Source organism: Lycium barbarum, chromosome 6 (genome assembly GCF_019175385.1).
Source record: "Lycium barbarum isolate Lr01 chromosome 6, ASM1917538v2, whole genome shotgun sequence".
In the NCBI taxonomy this organism is placed as follows: Eukaryota; Viridiplantae; Streptophyta; class Magnoliopsida; order Solanales; family Solanaceae; genus Lycium; species Lycium barbarum.
This window is the reverse complement of record NC_083342.1, coordinates 113,549,204-113,564,690: the sequence shown is the minus strand read 5'-3', so window position 1 is coordinate 113,564,690 and position 15,487 is coordinate 113,549,204. Positions and strand designations below refer to the sequence as shown.

At 37.0% G+C, this 15,487-nt stretch overlaps 1 protein-coding gene across 1 annotated transcript; it reads right to left on the bottom strand.

Moving 5' to 3' along the window:
• Window positions 1-2,431: 2,431 nt before the first annotated feature.
• LOC132644417 (uncharacterized) lies at window positions 2,432-4,003 on the bottom strand. The gene is made up of 3 exons (XM_060361011.1): window positions 3,130-4,003; window positions 2,857-2,997; window positions 2,432-2,763 (listed from the first exon to the last, which is right to left on the bottom strand). Exons 1-3 carry the CDS (start codon window positions 4,001-4,003, stop codon window positions 2,432-2,434), a joined length of 1,347 nt encoding a protein of 448 aa, XP_060216994.1.
• Window positions 4,004-15,487: the final 11,484 nt, after the last annotated feature.

Sequence of the window (15,487 nt, the reverse complement as noted above, 5' to 3'; positions counted from 1 at the left end):
CCATAAAATGTCTAAGTCATGGAACTACTAGTCTGAATAGAAAAGTACGAGACGAAGCTCGGAATACTACTAAGTCAACTAAAGAAGAAGAGGCCGCCATGATCTAATGGTGGTTCACCTCTACTGAACTGGACTGAACAAAGCTGGAACGAATCAAGTATCGGCTACCTGGTCACCGTTAACCACACCTGCATACATACAACATCAACAAGTGTGAGTCTAAAAGACCCCGCAAGATCATTGACACTCTCAGCTTACCCCTGGGGCAAGTCTTTGAAATCCCTGATAATGCATAAAAGCAATTACACAGTACAAGTATATTAAATATATACAAACACTGAAGCTAAAGCTAAAATCATGATGCACAACCAAGCAGAACATGAAATACTCTAAATCTGAATCTATGCTCACGGGACATAGTACGTATTTATCTATGTCTTACCCCGTTTTTCGGAGAGGACATTATTTACCCCCATCTTACCCGGACGAGCAATACATGAAATACACTGAATCTGAATGTATGCTCACGGGACATAGTACGTATTTGCCTATGTCTTACCCCGTCTTCCGGAGAGGGCATTATTTACCCCCATCTTACCCGGGTTACTTAAAATTCTAGCATTTATCTCTCACCGAACATCAATGGGAACTATGGAAGTATGCCCCTATGAAGATATGATAAGTGGAACATGCATCCATTCAATACCACTTCTAAACTTTACATTTATATAAATAGTATCTATTTAAGCGAAATTACGCTAAATGACTCATACGGTCATTACTTTAGAAACTTGGAAATTATCCAATTTAGATCATGCTTGCCCACTCACACGAACTAAATGGTTTAAATGCATACATACAACACAAACCATATGATTTTTTATGAAAAACAAGTAAACTAAGAGTTTAAGCCTCAGTTGCCTTATAACCGGAACGCAACTCTCTTGAAGGGTCAAATCTTCAAACAATCTCCAATAGCCTCAATCTATTCAATTCCATAAATAAATATTCCGAATTAGTCTAGGAAAACTAATCCTATAATTTTGGGTTTAGAACTAAATCCCAACATCCCCAACCTTGATTCCATAATTCTTTTTTTTAAAAAGGTAGAAACTATAATTTAGTACCACTAATAAGCAGTTGTATATAAATATAATATATATATAAAAACTAAAGATACAGTTAATAGCACACTGTAATCCCCACGTTAACTTTTTCTATATGCAAAATTTAATAAATAATTTGAATGATGTATGTGTAGCTAGTAATAACGGGTATACCCCTTTGGCATTATTAGGAAAATAATTATAAGATAAAGAAAGAAAAATAAAGAAAGGAAGAAAGAAGAAAGGGACGAAACCCCAAAAAAATAAGCACTGTACGAAATATGCAGAAGAGAATTGCTACTTTTACACTTTTGAAACCAACTTTTCATGCTTAATTCTACAATTCTTCATATTAGCACCATCATGTGGACTCCCCTTAATCATTACTCCAATAGATTCTTGTCATTCCTATCACACTAGACAACACATCACTGCAACATAGAAATTTTCATATCCTAAAAGTTAATGACATAAATACCTGATGTTTTTCTTTTAACTCAAGGAGAATTTTCACTTCACTGCTATATTTTGGAAGCAACTGCAAACCCTATGCGGTTCTCCTTCCCTCGTTCTTCTTTTTTTTCTTTTTTTTTCTTTTAAGGCTAATAACTAGAATAATGATTTTTATGAATTCTAACTTTCACCTTAACGTGACTAGTGGTGAAGTAGTGGGCCTGGCCCACTAATTTACTTTTAATTAATTCACCATCTATAATATTATATCATATAGATAATATTCTCAACAATATATATATATATATATACATATTATATGGATATAATGAGCCTACTATGATATGAAACTAGTTACAACTATTAAGCTATATTTAGGGACGTAACTTTAAAATTCACTTGGAAAATATCGGGTTGTTACATTCTCCCTCCCTTAAATAACGTTCGTCCTCGAACGTAAGAATAGCTCTTCGTGTGGTCAAGGAGGAACACAGTGACAACCTTAACCGACTTAACAAATCTCTTAGCCTATCAAAATTTGGGCAGAGTTTCCCCCTATAATTATGACTAATGTCACATATATATCTGGTGTAAAACCACTAACAACAACACCAACAAACATCATAAATAAATTAACATGTATTAGGGAGTTCCGGGCGACTCCATACCATCAATCACATGCAAAATGGGGCACCAGGCGACCCCGTACCATCATGCAAAATTACAAATAAAAATATGTAACTCAAATAAGTCAACACATAAATGTGAATATATAAATGCATTATCTATTAGTTTAATCCTCGTGAAAACACATAAAGAGTATACCTGTAACCAATACACATATGCATTGGAGCTTCTTCTCTTGACATGACTCAAGAGAAAAGTTCGGTATATCTGTCTCGAATGTCCTGCTCTGCCTCCCAAGTAGCTTCCTCACTCGGATGGTTCTTCCATAAGACTTTTACAGAAGGAATACTCTTGGATTTCAGCTGGCGAACCTGCCTGTCCAAAATAGCTATTGGGGCCTCCTCATAGGCTAACTTCTGATCAAACTGAACTGTCTCATGGTCAATAACCTGAACGATATGGCTCGGGTCTCTAGAGTATTTTCGGAGCATGGAAACATGAAAAACTGGATGAACTCCTGCTAAGGACGGCGGTAAAGCCAATCTATACGCAACTGCTCCTATCCGCTTTAGGATCTCTAAAGGACCAATATATCTCGGGCTTAACTTGCGCTTCTTGCCAAATCTCATAACACCCTTCATGGGCGATACTTTCAACAATACCATATCACCCTCCATGAACTCAAGATCACGGACTCTCTTGTCCGAATAGGATTTTTTCCTGCTTTGAGCTGTTTTGAGCCGGTCTTGGATTACCTTTACCTTTTCCAAAGCTTGCTGAACCATCTCTGGACCCAAAAGCTTCCTCTCACCTGGTTCGAACCAACCAACTGGAGAACGACACCGCCTACCGTACAAAGCCTCATATGGAGCCATCTCAATACTGGAGTGGTAGCTGTTATTATAGGCGAACTCTACCAAAGGCAACTGCTCGTCCCAATGACCTCCAAAATCGATGGCACATGCCCTCAACGTGTCCTCCAAGATCTGAATAACCCGCTCTGACTGACCATCATTCTGCGGATGGAATGATGTACTGAGCTCAACCTTAGTACCCAAAGCCTTCTGAAAAGACTGCCAAAACTGAGCTGTGAACTGTGACCCTCTGTCATAAATGATAGAAATGGGCATGCCATGCAATCGAACTATCTCACGAGTATAGATCTGTGCTAACCGCTCTGCTGTGAATGTAGTCTGAACCGATATAAAATGTGCGGATTTGGTAAGTCTGTCCACAATCACCCAAACTGAATCATGTCTCCTCAGAGTACGTGGCAAGCCTACCACGAAGTCCATAGTGATTCTCTCCCACTTCCACTCGGGAATAACCAGATTCTGAGCTAACCCTCCAGGTTTTTGATGCTCATACTTAACCTGTTGGCAATTCAAACAACGAGCCACATAATCAGATATGTTTCTCTTCATCCTCATCCACCAGAAATGTTTCTTCAAGTCTTGATACATCTTTGTAGCTCCCGGATGTATGGAATAGCAAGAACTATGAGCTTCTTCCATAATAGTTTGCCTCAGGTTTCCTACATCTGGTACACATAACCTGCCATCATGCCATAACACTCCATCGGAGTCAATAGTCGCTCTCTTATTCTGTCCCTGCTCCACTTGCTCTTTGAGCTTAAGCCACCGGCGATCCTCGAACTGATGAGCTTTGATCTGCTCAATCAAAGAAGACTGTGCAACTACGCAAGCAAGTATCCCTCCACAAGGCGTGACATCAAGTCTAACACCACTATTGGCCAACCGCTGAAAATCTATAGCTAAAGGTCGGATTGAGGCTGAAATAGAAGCCAAACTACCCATTGACTTCCTACTCAAAGCATCTGCCACTACATTAGCTTTCCCCGGATGGTACAAAATTGTCATATCATAATCCTTTAGTAACTCAAGCCATCTCCGCTGCCTCAAATTCAAATCTTTCTGCTTAAAGATATACTGAAGACTCTTGTGATCTGTAAATATCTCACATGGCTCGCCATACAAATAATGCCGCCACAACTTTAAGGCAAAGAACACTGCTGCTAGCTCTAAATCATGAGTCGGGTAGTTCTTCTCGTGATTCTTAAGCTGTCTAGAGGCATATGCAATCACCTTGCCTCTCTGCATCAGAACACAACCTAAACCCACTCTCGAGGCATCACAATACACTGAATAGCCTCCCTCCCCAGTAGGCAAAGTCAATACTGGAGCCGAAGTCAAAGTTGTCTTGAGCTTTCGAAAGCTCAACTCACACTCCTCTGTCCACTTGAACTAGACATTCTTCTGCGTCAATCTGGTCAACGGTGCAGCTATTACTGAAAATCCTGCTACGAAGCGTCTGTAATAACCGACTAAGCCCAGGAAACTCCTGATCTTAGTAGGAGTAGTAGGTCTAGGCCACTGCTGCACTGCATCAATCTTCTTTGGATCGACTAGAATACCATCCTTAGAAACCACGTGACCTAAAAACGCCAATGTATCTAACCAGAACTCACACTTCGAGAATTTGGCATAAAGCTTGTGTTCTTGCAACTTCTCTAACACCGCCCTCAAATGACCCTCATGCTCCAACTGGCTACAGGAGTAGACCAATATGTCATCAATGAATACTATAACAAAAGTGTCTCGAAAAGGCTTGAACACTTGATTCATAAGATCCATAAATGCTGCCGGGGCGTTAGTAAGCCCTAAGGACATGACCAAAAACTCATAATGGCCATAACGAGTCCGAAATGCTGTCTTCGAGATGTCCTCTTTCTTGATCCTCAACTGATGGTAATCCGATCTCAAGTCAATCTTGGAAAAACAGACCGCACCCTGAAACTGATCAAATAAATCATCTATACGAGATAGTGGATACTTGTTCTTGGTTGTGACTTTGTTTAATTGCCTGTAGTCAATGCACATTCGCATGGAACCATCTTTCTTCTTCACAAATAATACTGGAGCACCCCAAGGTGATACACTGGGCCTGATGAAGCCCTTATCAAGCAAATCCTGAATCTGTTCCTTCAACTCCCTCAACTCGGCAGGTGCCATACGATACGGGGGAATAGAAATAGGCTGAGTCCCCGGTAAAGTATCTATGCAAAACTCAATCTCTCGGGTGGGAGGCAATCCTGGCAAATCTTCAGGAAATACATCTGGGTAGTCCCGTACAATCGGAATGCTGTCTATAGTCACTGTCTCAGCTCGAGTATCTCGAACCGTGGCTATGAATCCCAAACAACCCTGGCTAATCAACTTACGGGCCCTGAAATAAGAAATGATCCGCTTCTCTGGAGCGGCTGTGGTACCTTTCCACTCTAATCTCGGCTCTCCAGGTATATCAAATCTAACTAGCTTGTTACGACAATCAAATGTAGCATAACAGGCTGCCAACCAATCCATACCCATGATGACATCAAAACTGACCATCTGAAGCTCGTGAAGATTCACCAAGGTCTCTGTACTCTGAATAGATACTATACAATCACGATATACTCGATCTACCATTATAGACTCCCCAACTGGGGTAGATACTAGAAAATACGCATCTATATAATCGAGTACTCGCTCCAAACAAGCTGCATAAAATTGGGATACATAAGAATAAGTGGATCCAGGATCCATCAAGGTAAATGCCGGATGAGAACAAACTGTGAGAATACCTGTGACTACTGCATCACATGCATCAACATCCTATCTGGCCAAAGCAAAGAAACGGGGCTGTCCCCCCACTGCCTGTGCACCCTGAGTACCCTGTCTAGCTGCTCCACGACCTGCCTGTGGTACCGCTCTAGCTGGAACTGCGGCTATAGGTGGCGCCGCAATGGTACCCTGCTGCTGGGCTGCCGGCTGGACTGCGCCTACAACTCTAGGACATGCAAAAGACAAATGACCCTGCTCCTCGCAAGTATAGCATCCAGTGTAACCCCTCATACACCTGCCTGAATAGTTCTTCCCACAAGAAGAACAACGATAAGCCCTGTTCTGAAAAGAACTACGTCTCTGGTGCTGTTGCTGCCCCTGCCCCTGCCGGGCTGACTGAGAGCTAGGTGAGTCCTGAGAATGATTATGTGAAGCTAACTGAGGAGGTCTAGATGACCCCTTACCCTGAACACCCCTGCTCCCTGATGGAGCCAAACTGGATACCACTGATGTACGCGACTTCTTCCCTTCTCGCTCAATTTTGTCCTCTAAATAGTATCCCTCTCGACGCATAGCACTATCTAGAACCTGATCATAGGTAGACCTCCGCACCTCAGTAGCCAAGGCGGTACGGTGGGACCCTTTCAACCCATTCACAAATCTTCTGACTCGATCCTCCTCAGTAGGAATGATCTCAAGGCCATAACGAGACAACCTGGTGAATTCTGCATCATACTGTGCCACAGTCATGTCGTTCTGACGAAGCTTTTCAAACTGATCGCGCAAAGCATCACGCTGACTAGGAGGTAGAAACCTGTCCATAAAAAGTGTCACAAACTGGGCCCAAGTAAGTGGGGGCAAATTTGCACGCCTATTACGACTCAAAGTAGTCCACCATGACTCTGCCAATCCAGAAAGCTGGAAAACTGTGAAGTCAACCCCGTGAGTGTGTAAAATACCCTGAGTCATCAGAATCTTCTCACACCTGTCTATAAACCTCTGGGGATCCACCGACGTAGGGGTAGCATCGAAGTTCGGTGGTCCAAAACCCATGAAAGCTTTAAGCTCATCTGTAGCACTTGCCCTCCTACCAGTAACCGAAGTGGTACCCCCTGGATGAACTGCTGGCTGTGTTACCACCTCAGTTGGTAGTGGAGCTAAACCAGGTGGTGGTGTCTGAAAATCCTGTGCAACTCCCTGCTCTATGGTAAGAGTAGTTGGTGTCTGACCACCCACACCCTCCTGAGTCTGAGAAGTAGCTGGAGGCATAACTCCACCTAGACGAGGAACAATAGCCTCCATAATTGAAACCATCCTGACCAATAGCTCTGGTGGTACTGAAACTGTAACTCCCTCTACTGGGGCTGCTGCTGGTATGTCCATGACATCCTCCTCTGCCGGAAGCTCGGGTGGTGCCTGTCTGACGGCTGGGGGTCTACCTCTAGGCATAGCAGCCTGTCGTGCTGGAGCCCGTCCTCGTGACCCGACTCTCCCCCGTGCTACTGGTGCACCCCCTCGCCCCGCCGATGCAGAAGATCGAGTCCTAGCCATCTGTTCCAGAACAAGAAAAGGGTTAATTCCTTATTCAACTTTAATGGCACGATAAGAATTAGAAAGAAGGGAAATTTTTCCTAAAATACCCGAGCAGCCCCTCGAAGATAAGTACAGACGTCTCCGTAATGATCTACAAGGCTCTACCGGGCATCGTTCCATGACTCCAAAGAAATTGAAACCTAGGGCTCTGATACCAAGTTTGTCACGACCCAAATCTGACACTTAGGCCGTGACCGGGCACCTTTCGAGCTTCTACCCATAAGGCGAACCCTCTAAGCTAATTATGCAAAAATTAATGAATAAAATGAATAATACGCAAAGTCTCATAATATAACGAAAAGTGCGGAAGCGAAATACAGATACCTTGTCTTGCCCACAAACCCCATAAAATGTCTAAGTCATGGAACTACTAGTCTGAATAGAAAACTACGAGACGAAGCTCGGAATACTACTAAGTCAACTAAAGAAAAAGAAGCTGCCATGATCTAATGGTGGTTCACCTCTACCGAACTGGACTGAACAAAGCTGGAATGAATCAAGTATCGGCTACCTGGTCACCGTTAACCACACCTGCACACATACAACATCAACAAGTGTGAGTCTAAAAGACCCCGCAAGATCATTGACACTCTCAGCTTACCCTTGGGGCAAGTCTTTGAAATCCCTGATAATGCATAAAAGCAAATACACAGTACAAGTATATTAAATATATACAAACACTGAAGCTAAAGCTAAAATCATGATGCACAACCAAGCAGAACATGAAATACTCTAAATCTGAATCTATGCTCACGGGACATAGTACGTATTTATCTATGTCTTACCCCGTTTTCCGGAGAGGATATTATTTACCCTCATCTTACCCGGACGAGCAATACATGAAATACACTGAATCTGAATGTATGCTCACGGGACATAGTACGTATTTGTCTATGTCTTACCCCGTCTTCCGGAAAGGACATTATTTACCCCCATCTTACCCGGGTTACTTAAAATTCTAGCATCTATCTCTCACCGAACATCAATGGGAACTATGGAAGTATGCCCCTATGAAGATATGATAAGTGGAACATGCATCCATTCAATACCACTTCTAAACTTTACATTTATATAAATAGTATCTATTTAAGCGAAATTACGCTAAAGGACTCATACGGTCATTACTTTAGAAACTTGGAAATTATCCAATTTAGATCATGCTTGCTCACTCACACGAACTAAATGGTTTAAATGCATACATACAACACAAACCATATGTTTTTTTATGAAAAACAAGTAAACTAAGAGTTTAAGCCTCACTTGCCTTATAACCGGAACGCAACTCTCTTGAAGGGTCAAATCTTCAAACAATCTCCAATAGCCTCATCTATTCAATTCCATAAATAAATATTCCGAATTAGTCTAGGAAAACTAATCCTATAATTTTGGGTTTAGAACTAAATCCCAACATCCCCAACCTTGATTCCATAATTCTTTTTTTTTAAAAGATAGAAACTATAATTTAGTACCACTAATAAGCAGTTGTATATAAATATAATATATATATATATATATATATATATATATATATATAGTTAATAGCACACTGTAATCCCCACGTTAACTTTTCCTATATGCAAAATTTAATAAATAATTTGAATGATGTATGTGTAGCTAGTAATAATGGGTATACCCCTTTGGCATTATTAGGAAAATAATTATAAGATAAAGAAAGAAAAATAAAGAAAGGAAGAAAGAAGAAAGGGATGAAACCCAAAAAAAATAAGCGTTGTACGAAATATGCAGAAGAGAATTGCTACTTTTACACTTTTGAAACCAACTTTTCATGCTTAATTCTACAATTCTTCATATTAGCACCATCATGTGGACCCCCCTTAATCATTACTCCCAATAGATTCTTGTCATTCCTATCACACTAGACAACACATCACTGCAACATAAAAAATTTCATATCCTAAAAGTTAATGACATAAATACCTGATGCTTTTCTTTTAACTCAAGGAGAATTTTCACTTCACTGCTATATTTTGGAAGCAACTGCAAACCCTATGCGGTTCTCCTTCCCTCGTTCTTATTTTTTCTTTTAAGGCTAATAACTAGAATAATGATTTTTCTGAATTCTAACTTTCACCTTAACGTGACTAGTGGTGAAGTAGTGGGCCTGGCCCACTAATTTACTTTTAATTAATTCACCATCTATAATATTATATCATATAGATAATATTCTCAACAATATATATATATATATATATATATACATATTATATGGATATAATGAGTACCTACTATGATATGAAACTAGTTACAACTATTAAGCTATATTTAGGGACGTAACTTTAAAATTTACTTGGAAAATATCGGGTTGTTACACTTCTAGGACACCATCTCGTTTGAGATCCAAAGCCACATAGTCTTCTCCTTTCTCTCCTTCCATGGTCTCAAACTGTAGCTTAATTTGATCAGTATCGATTTTAGCTTGTCATTTCTTCTCCGATTCCAGCAAAATTACCTATAAATGGTAAAGTGTTTTAATATTAGGAAGCAGAGATAACTGATCATATATATAGTTTTAACATGTAAAAAAAAATTTACTTCAAAGAGACAAATATGATTAATTAAAATATTACTGATAGAATTTCAAGGAGAGAACAAATTATGTCTTGATAATTCTTTTAGTAAAACTTTTAACATATGACAAAAGGAAAAATGCAAACCACAAAAGAAGTATGAGTTTTGATCCGTTAAGTTGGCTTACAATTGAACTAAGATCCTAAATTTTAACAAAAAATTAACAATCATAAGGTTGAACCATACATGTGAACCAAAAGTTTCATAAGTGAAATGACTGAAGAACTAAAATTGATGGTTCAACTTTAAGATTCTAACGATTAAAGTCATTGCACTCAAGAAATTTTGGTTAACAATTATATATGCTCTTTATCCAAAATGCTATCCGCTATGATAGTATATATGTGAATTTTTTGTTAATGTCGCTTTATTCTTAAAGTTGACAAGTTATGGTTCCTCCCAATATAGTACAACTATAAAATATTCATATTCGATTATCCCCACTCACTATAAATAATAAATAAGGCACTATATCTATGAAACAACTATACCTGCAAAATTGAACCCAAAAATCTAAGTCGAATAGGTGTAAGGAGATTTAAAAATCCTTAAATATAACACGATGAACATACCATTAATATAAAAGTCGTGGGTTCTCTCTTGCTCCTCTTTGTCTTTCTTGTTCTTCTTTTTTGAGACTTCATAAATTTTCGTGAATGCTAGTAAGAGAACAAGCTGTTACCAATAATTGAAGAAAGGAATGGAAAAGTGGAGAGGGTTGTTGCGCCTAGAGAGGGAGACGGGAGTAAGAAAAATGAACTTTAGGTTTTAGGGATTTACTGTTTGGCCAATATGCCTCTTTTACGTGTCTTATGTATAAAATCTACACTATAAGTAGCGATTATGATAATGTAATTAATAAATATAATAATTAACATTAAGTAAATGGAAAAAACCAACTATTTGCATGAGTTCAAGGTTATTATAAAATAAATATTTTCTTTATATCTCTTTTCATCCTACATGGTATATATGGTTAGTTTTGTTAATTGCTTCCCTATTTTAATTATATTAAATTCTTAATATTTAGTGTTTAGATAAATTTATGATAAATTATTAAAATAACATTAGACCATAAAATGAACAACCTGTATATTAATGCTTAATACAAAGTTATAGTTTAATATGACTTATAAATAATGTTTAATATGAATTATGATATAGTATTAGTTAGTTTTATTATACACTTATATATCAACCATATTAAATAACTTTTTTTTATAGAACTTAATAACATCTAAAAGTATTATAAAATATCAAATAATAGTACAAGACACTTTTTGTATACAAATTATATTAAATTCTCAATTCGTAGATATAGTATATAATTTGATTTATGATAGTTAATAACCCATTAAGATAGTAAAGGACCGTTACAATGTAAGTGGTAAAAGTTATAGTTGTTAAAAGTTATAATTGTTTAAATTTTACATAATAGTTTTTCACATATTAATTAGATATTTCCATTATTTTTTAAATTATAATTGGAAGTTAAAATTAATACTTATTTAATAAGAATTATCATATAGTTAATTTTTATATGGACTTAGATATCAACCATATTAAATTCTTAATCCTTAGTGTAACTTAATAAAATAAAATTATGTAAAAATTTGTATGAATAATACTATCAGTGATAGAGATTTCATCAATAATTCGGCATGCATTAGCGCAAAATTAGCGATAAATTTCATTTTTTGTCGTAAATTCATCATTGTTTCAATATCTCTTTTTTCTATTTATTTAGTGATGAAAATATAAATTGATCATTATTCAACGTCTATGTAGTTAGAAAATGTCAAGAAAAAATTATTATTAATATATCAAAACTAAATGCACCAACGCGACTGCAAAATATTTCAATATATGAGCACAGTCATATTTTAAATATATGAAATTACTTTTAAGTAATTGTTAGAAATAATTAAAGACCATATACACAATATCTCTACAACTATTAAATCTCCAATATGAATATATAAATTTTGAAAATAAGTGATTACACAAAAGAAATTACTCTATTTCAAAATAATAAAATACTAGATATACATAAATATCTCTATAATCACTAAAAAATTGATTTTACATACGAAATTATATAATTAACATAAAAATAACAAGTTGCAATAAATAATATGGGAGCATAATAAATTTTGAGGTTACAAGTAGGTATACAAATGATCTATTAATGAAGATTACTTTTTTATTTGAATGGTAATTAATTCTTTAATTATTACAATGAAATAACTATATTCTATCTTTTAGGAAAAATCTAATTTTTATATTTAATTTTGTTTCATAACTTAACATTGTTCCTTTCTAGCCGAGGGTCTTTCGAAAACAACCTCTCTGCCCCCACAAAGATAGAGGTAAGACCTGCATACATCCTATCCTCCCTGAACTCCACTTGTAGGATTACACTAGGTATGTTGTTGTTGTAACTTAACGGCTTATCCTTGTTAAACCGTCTCTTATCATGATTTTCGTAATCGATGCAACCATATTAATTTATCATAGTTAAGTTATTGTGGTTAAAGTACTACCGTTGCAATGATTACCTCGCGTGTATAACCAAAGTTATAATTAACTACAAAAGTATATTGTAACTCTAAAATTGTAGTTATTCATTTTGTCATGACAAATAATTGTAATTATTATGAAAAGTATTTTCACTTTTTCTCAAATATAACTTGAAAAAAAATATTTGTTTAGCTACAAGATTTTGTTCCAAATAATTTAATGTGGCTAATGGATAATTATTGCTACACTAAATTTTAACTTGTGATAAAAAATAATGATTAGCTATGAAAGTTTATCACAACAATAAATCTGTGGCTATATTATTTCATCATGATAAATAATTGTAGATATTAATTAAGCTGACTATTGCCACGATTTTCTAGTACTCGAAGCAAAAATATTTGTTTCGCTACAATATTTTATTTTTAAATAGTTTTTGTGGCGAAAAGGTTACTATTGCTACAACAAGTTTCAACTTGTAGCAAAAATTACTGATTAGATACACAATTTTACTATAGCAAAAGATCCGTAGCTATATCATTTAACTATTGCCACAATTTTTTGTTAACTTGAAGTAAAAATATCTATTTAGCTACAACATTTTGTCTCAAATAATTTATTGTGGCTAAAAGGTTACTATTGCTACAATACGTTTTAACTTGTGGCAAAAATTAATGATTAGCTACAAAGTTTTATTGTAGCAAAAGATCTGTGGCTATATCATTTAAATATTGCCACAATTTTTATAACTTGAAGCAAAAAGTTCTATTTAGCTACAACATTTTGTTTCAAATAATTTATTGTGGCTAAAAGATTACTATTGCTACAGTAACTTCTATCGCGTGACAAAAACTTATGATCAGCTACAAATTTTTATTGTAGCAATAAAGTTGTAGCTATTTAGGTAATTATTGCCACGATTATTAGCAATTATAGCAAAAGTGAGTAATTAGCTTTGTCAATTAAATTTTCGTGACTAAGAAATTTTACGAGTTTATAGATAGCCATGAAACTCAAATTTTTGTGGCTATTACTATATATTAGCCACAATTTTTAAAATCGTAGTTAAGATTTCGTAGCTATAGATGTCTTATGTTGTATTGTGTGCCATTTTTCATCCTTGCATTTAATTTGGCCGGTGTCATATTCAACTTTTGCAACTATTGTTGACAAAAGTTGCAATTTGGTTGGTGCCAAATTCAACTTTTGCAACTATTTTTGACAAAACTTGCAATTTGGCTTGTTCCAAATTCTTTCTTTGCAATCATGGGGATGGACCCCACAAATCTCCCCCTCCAGACCCATTCAACTGAAGGAGGCATCTCCGTCTTCTCAGATAGAGTTAATGCCGACAAGTTCTTTGCATAATTCGAACTTGTCTCTGGGAATCACCTTGGTTAACATATCTGCAGGATTTTCACTCGTGTGAATCTTCTTGACCTGGAACAATTCGTTCTCTACCTGATCACGAATCCAATGATATCTGACGTCGATGTGCTTTGTTCTCGCATAGTACATGGAGTTCTTGCTCAAGTCTATTGCACTCTGACTGTCACAATAGACAACATACTCCATTTGCTGCAATCCAAGTTCTTGAAGGAATCTCTTGAGCCATATCATCTCTTTGCCAACTTCAGTAGCCGCAATATACTCCGCTTCAGTTGTAGACAGTGCGACACACTTCTACAACTTCGACTGCCATGATATAGCTCCCCCTGAAAAAGTAAACAGATATCCATTAGTGGATTTTCTGTTATCAAGGTCACCTGTCATATCAGAATCTGTATAGCCCTTCAAAATTGGATTTGTTCCTCCAAAACACAAGCATTCATTTGAGCTTCCTCTTAGATACCTGAGTATCCACTTCACAGCTTCCCAATGCTCTTTCCCTGGATTTTCGAGAAATCTGTTAACAATACCGACTGCATGAGCAATATCTGGTCGAGTGCATACCATTGCATACATCAAACTTCCGATGGCATAGGAATAAGGAATCTTGGCCATTCTCTTTTTTTCCTCCGTTGTTGTAGGACATATTTCTTTGCTCAGTTTCAGATGACCAGGAAGAGGTGTGCTAACCAACTTAGCACTCTTCATATTGAAGTTCTCCAGTACACGTTCTATGTACTTTTTCTGCGACAAATAAAGCTTCTTTTCATCTCTCGAATGAGTAATTTTCATGCCCAAAATCTGTTTAGCGTGACCCAAGTCTTTCATTGCAAAAGCCTTACTCAACTGTTTCTTCAACTCATCAATCTTGGAAGCATTCCTGCCTACAATCAACATATCATCCACATATAGTAGAAGGATGATAAAGTCATCATCAGAGAATCTTTGTACAAACACACAGTGATCTGAAGAAGTATTCTTGTAGCCTTGCTCCCCCATAACAGATTCAAACTTCTTGTACTGCTGTCTGGGAGCTTGCTTCAATCCATATAGACTCTTCTTAAGTTTGCATACAAGATTTTCTTTACCTTTTGTCTTGAAGCCCTCAGGTTGTTCCATATAAATCTCCTCTTATAAGTCACCGTGAAGAAAAGCATTCTTCACATCCATCTGCTCAATCTCGAAATCAAGACTAGCAGTCAAACCAAGAACTGTCCGAATGGAGGACAGGAGAAAATATTTCGTCAAAGTCAATACCTTTCCTTTGACCAAATCCCTTAACAACCAATCTAGCTTTGTATCTGGGCTTCAAGTTGTGTTCTTCGGCTTTAACTTTGAACACCCACTTGTTCTTCAAAGCACCCATTCCCTTAGGCAATTTCACCAACTCATAAGTATGGTTCTCATGCAGAGATTTCATCTCATCTTGCATGACTTCAATCCATTGATCCTTGTGCTCATCTTCCATGGCCTCCTCATAACATTCAGGTTCTCTCTCATCAGTGAGTAATACATACTCATTAGGTGAATAACAGGAAGAAGGAACATGCTGTCTAGTAGACCTTCTAAGTGGAATATCTGACTCAT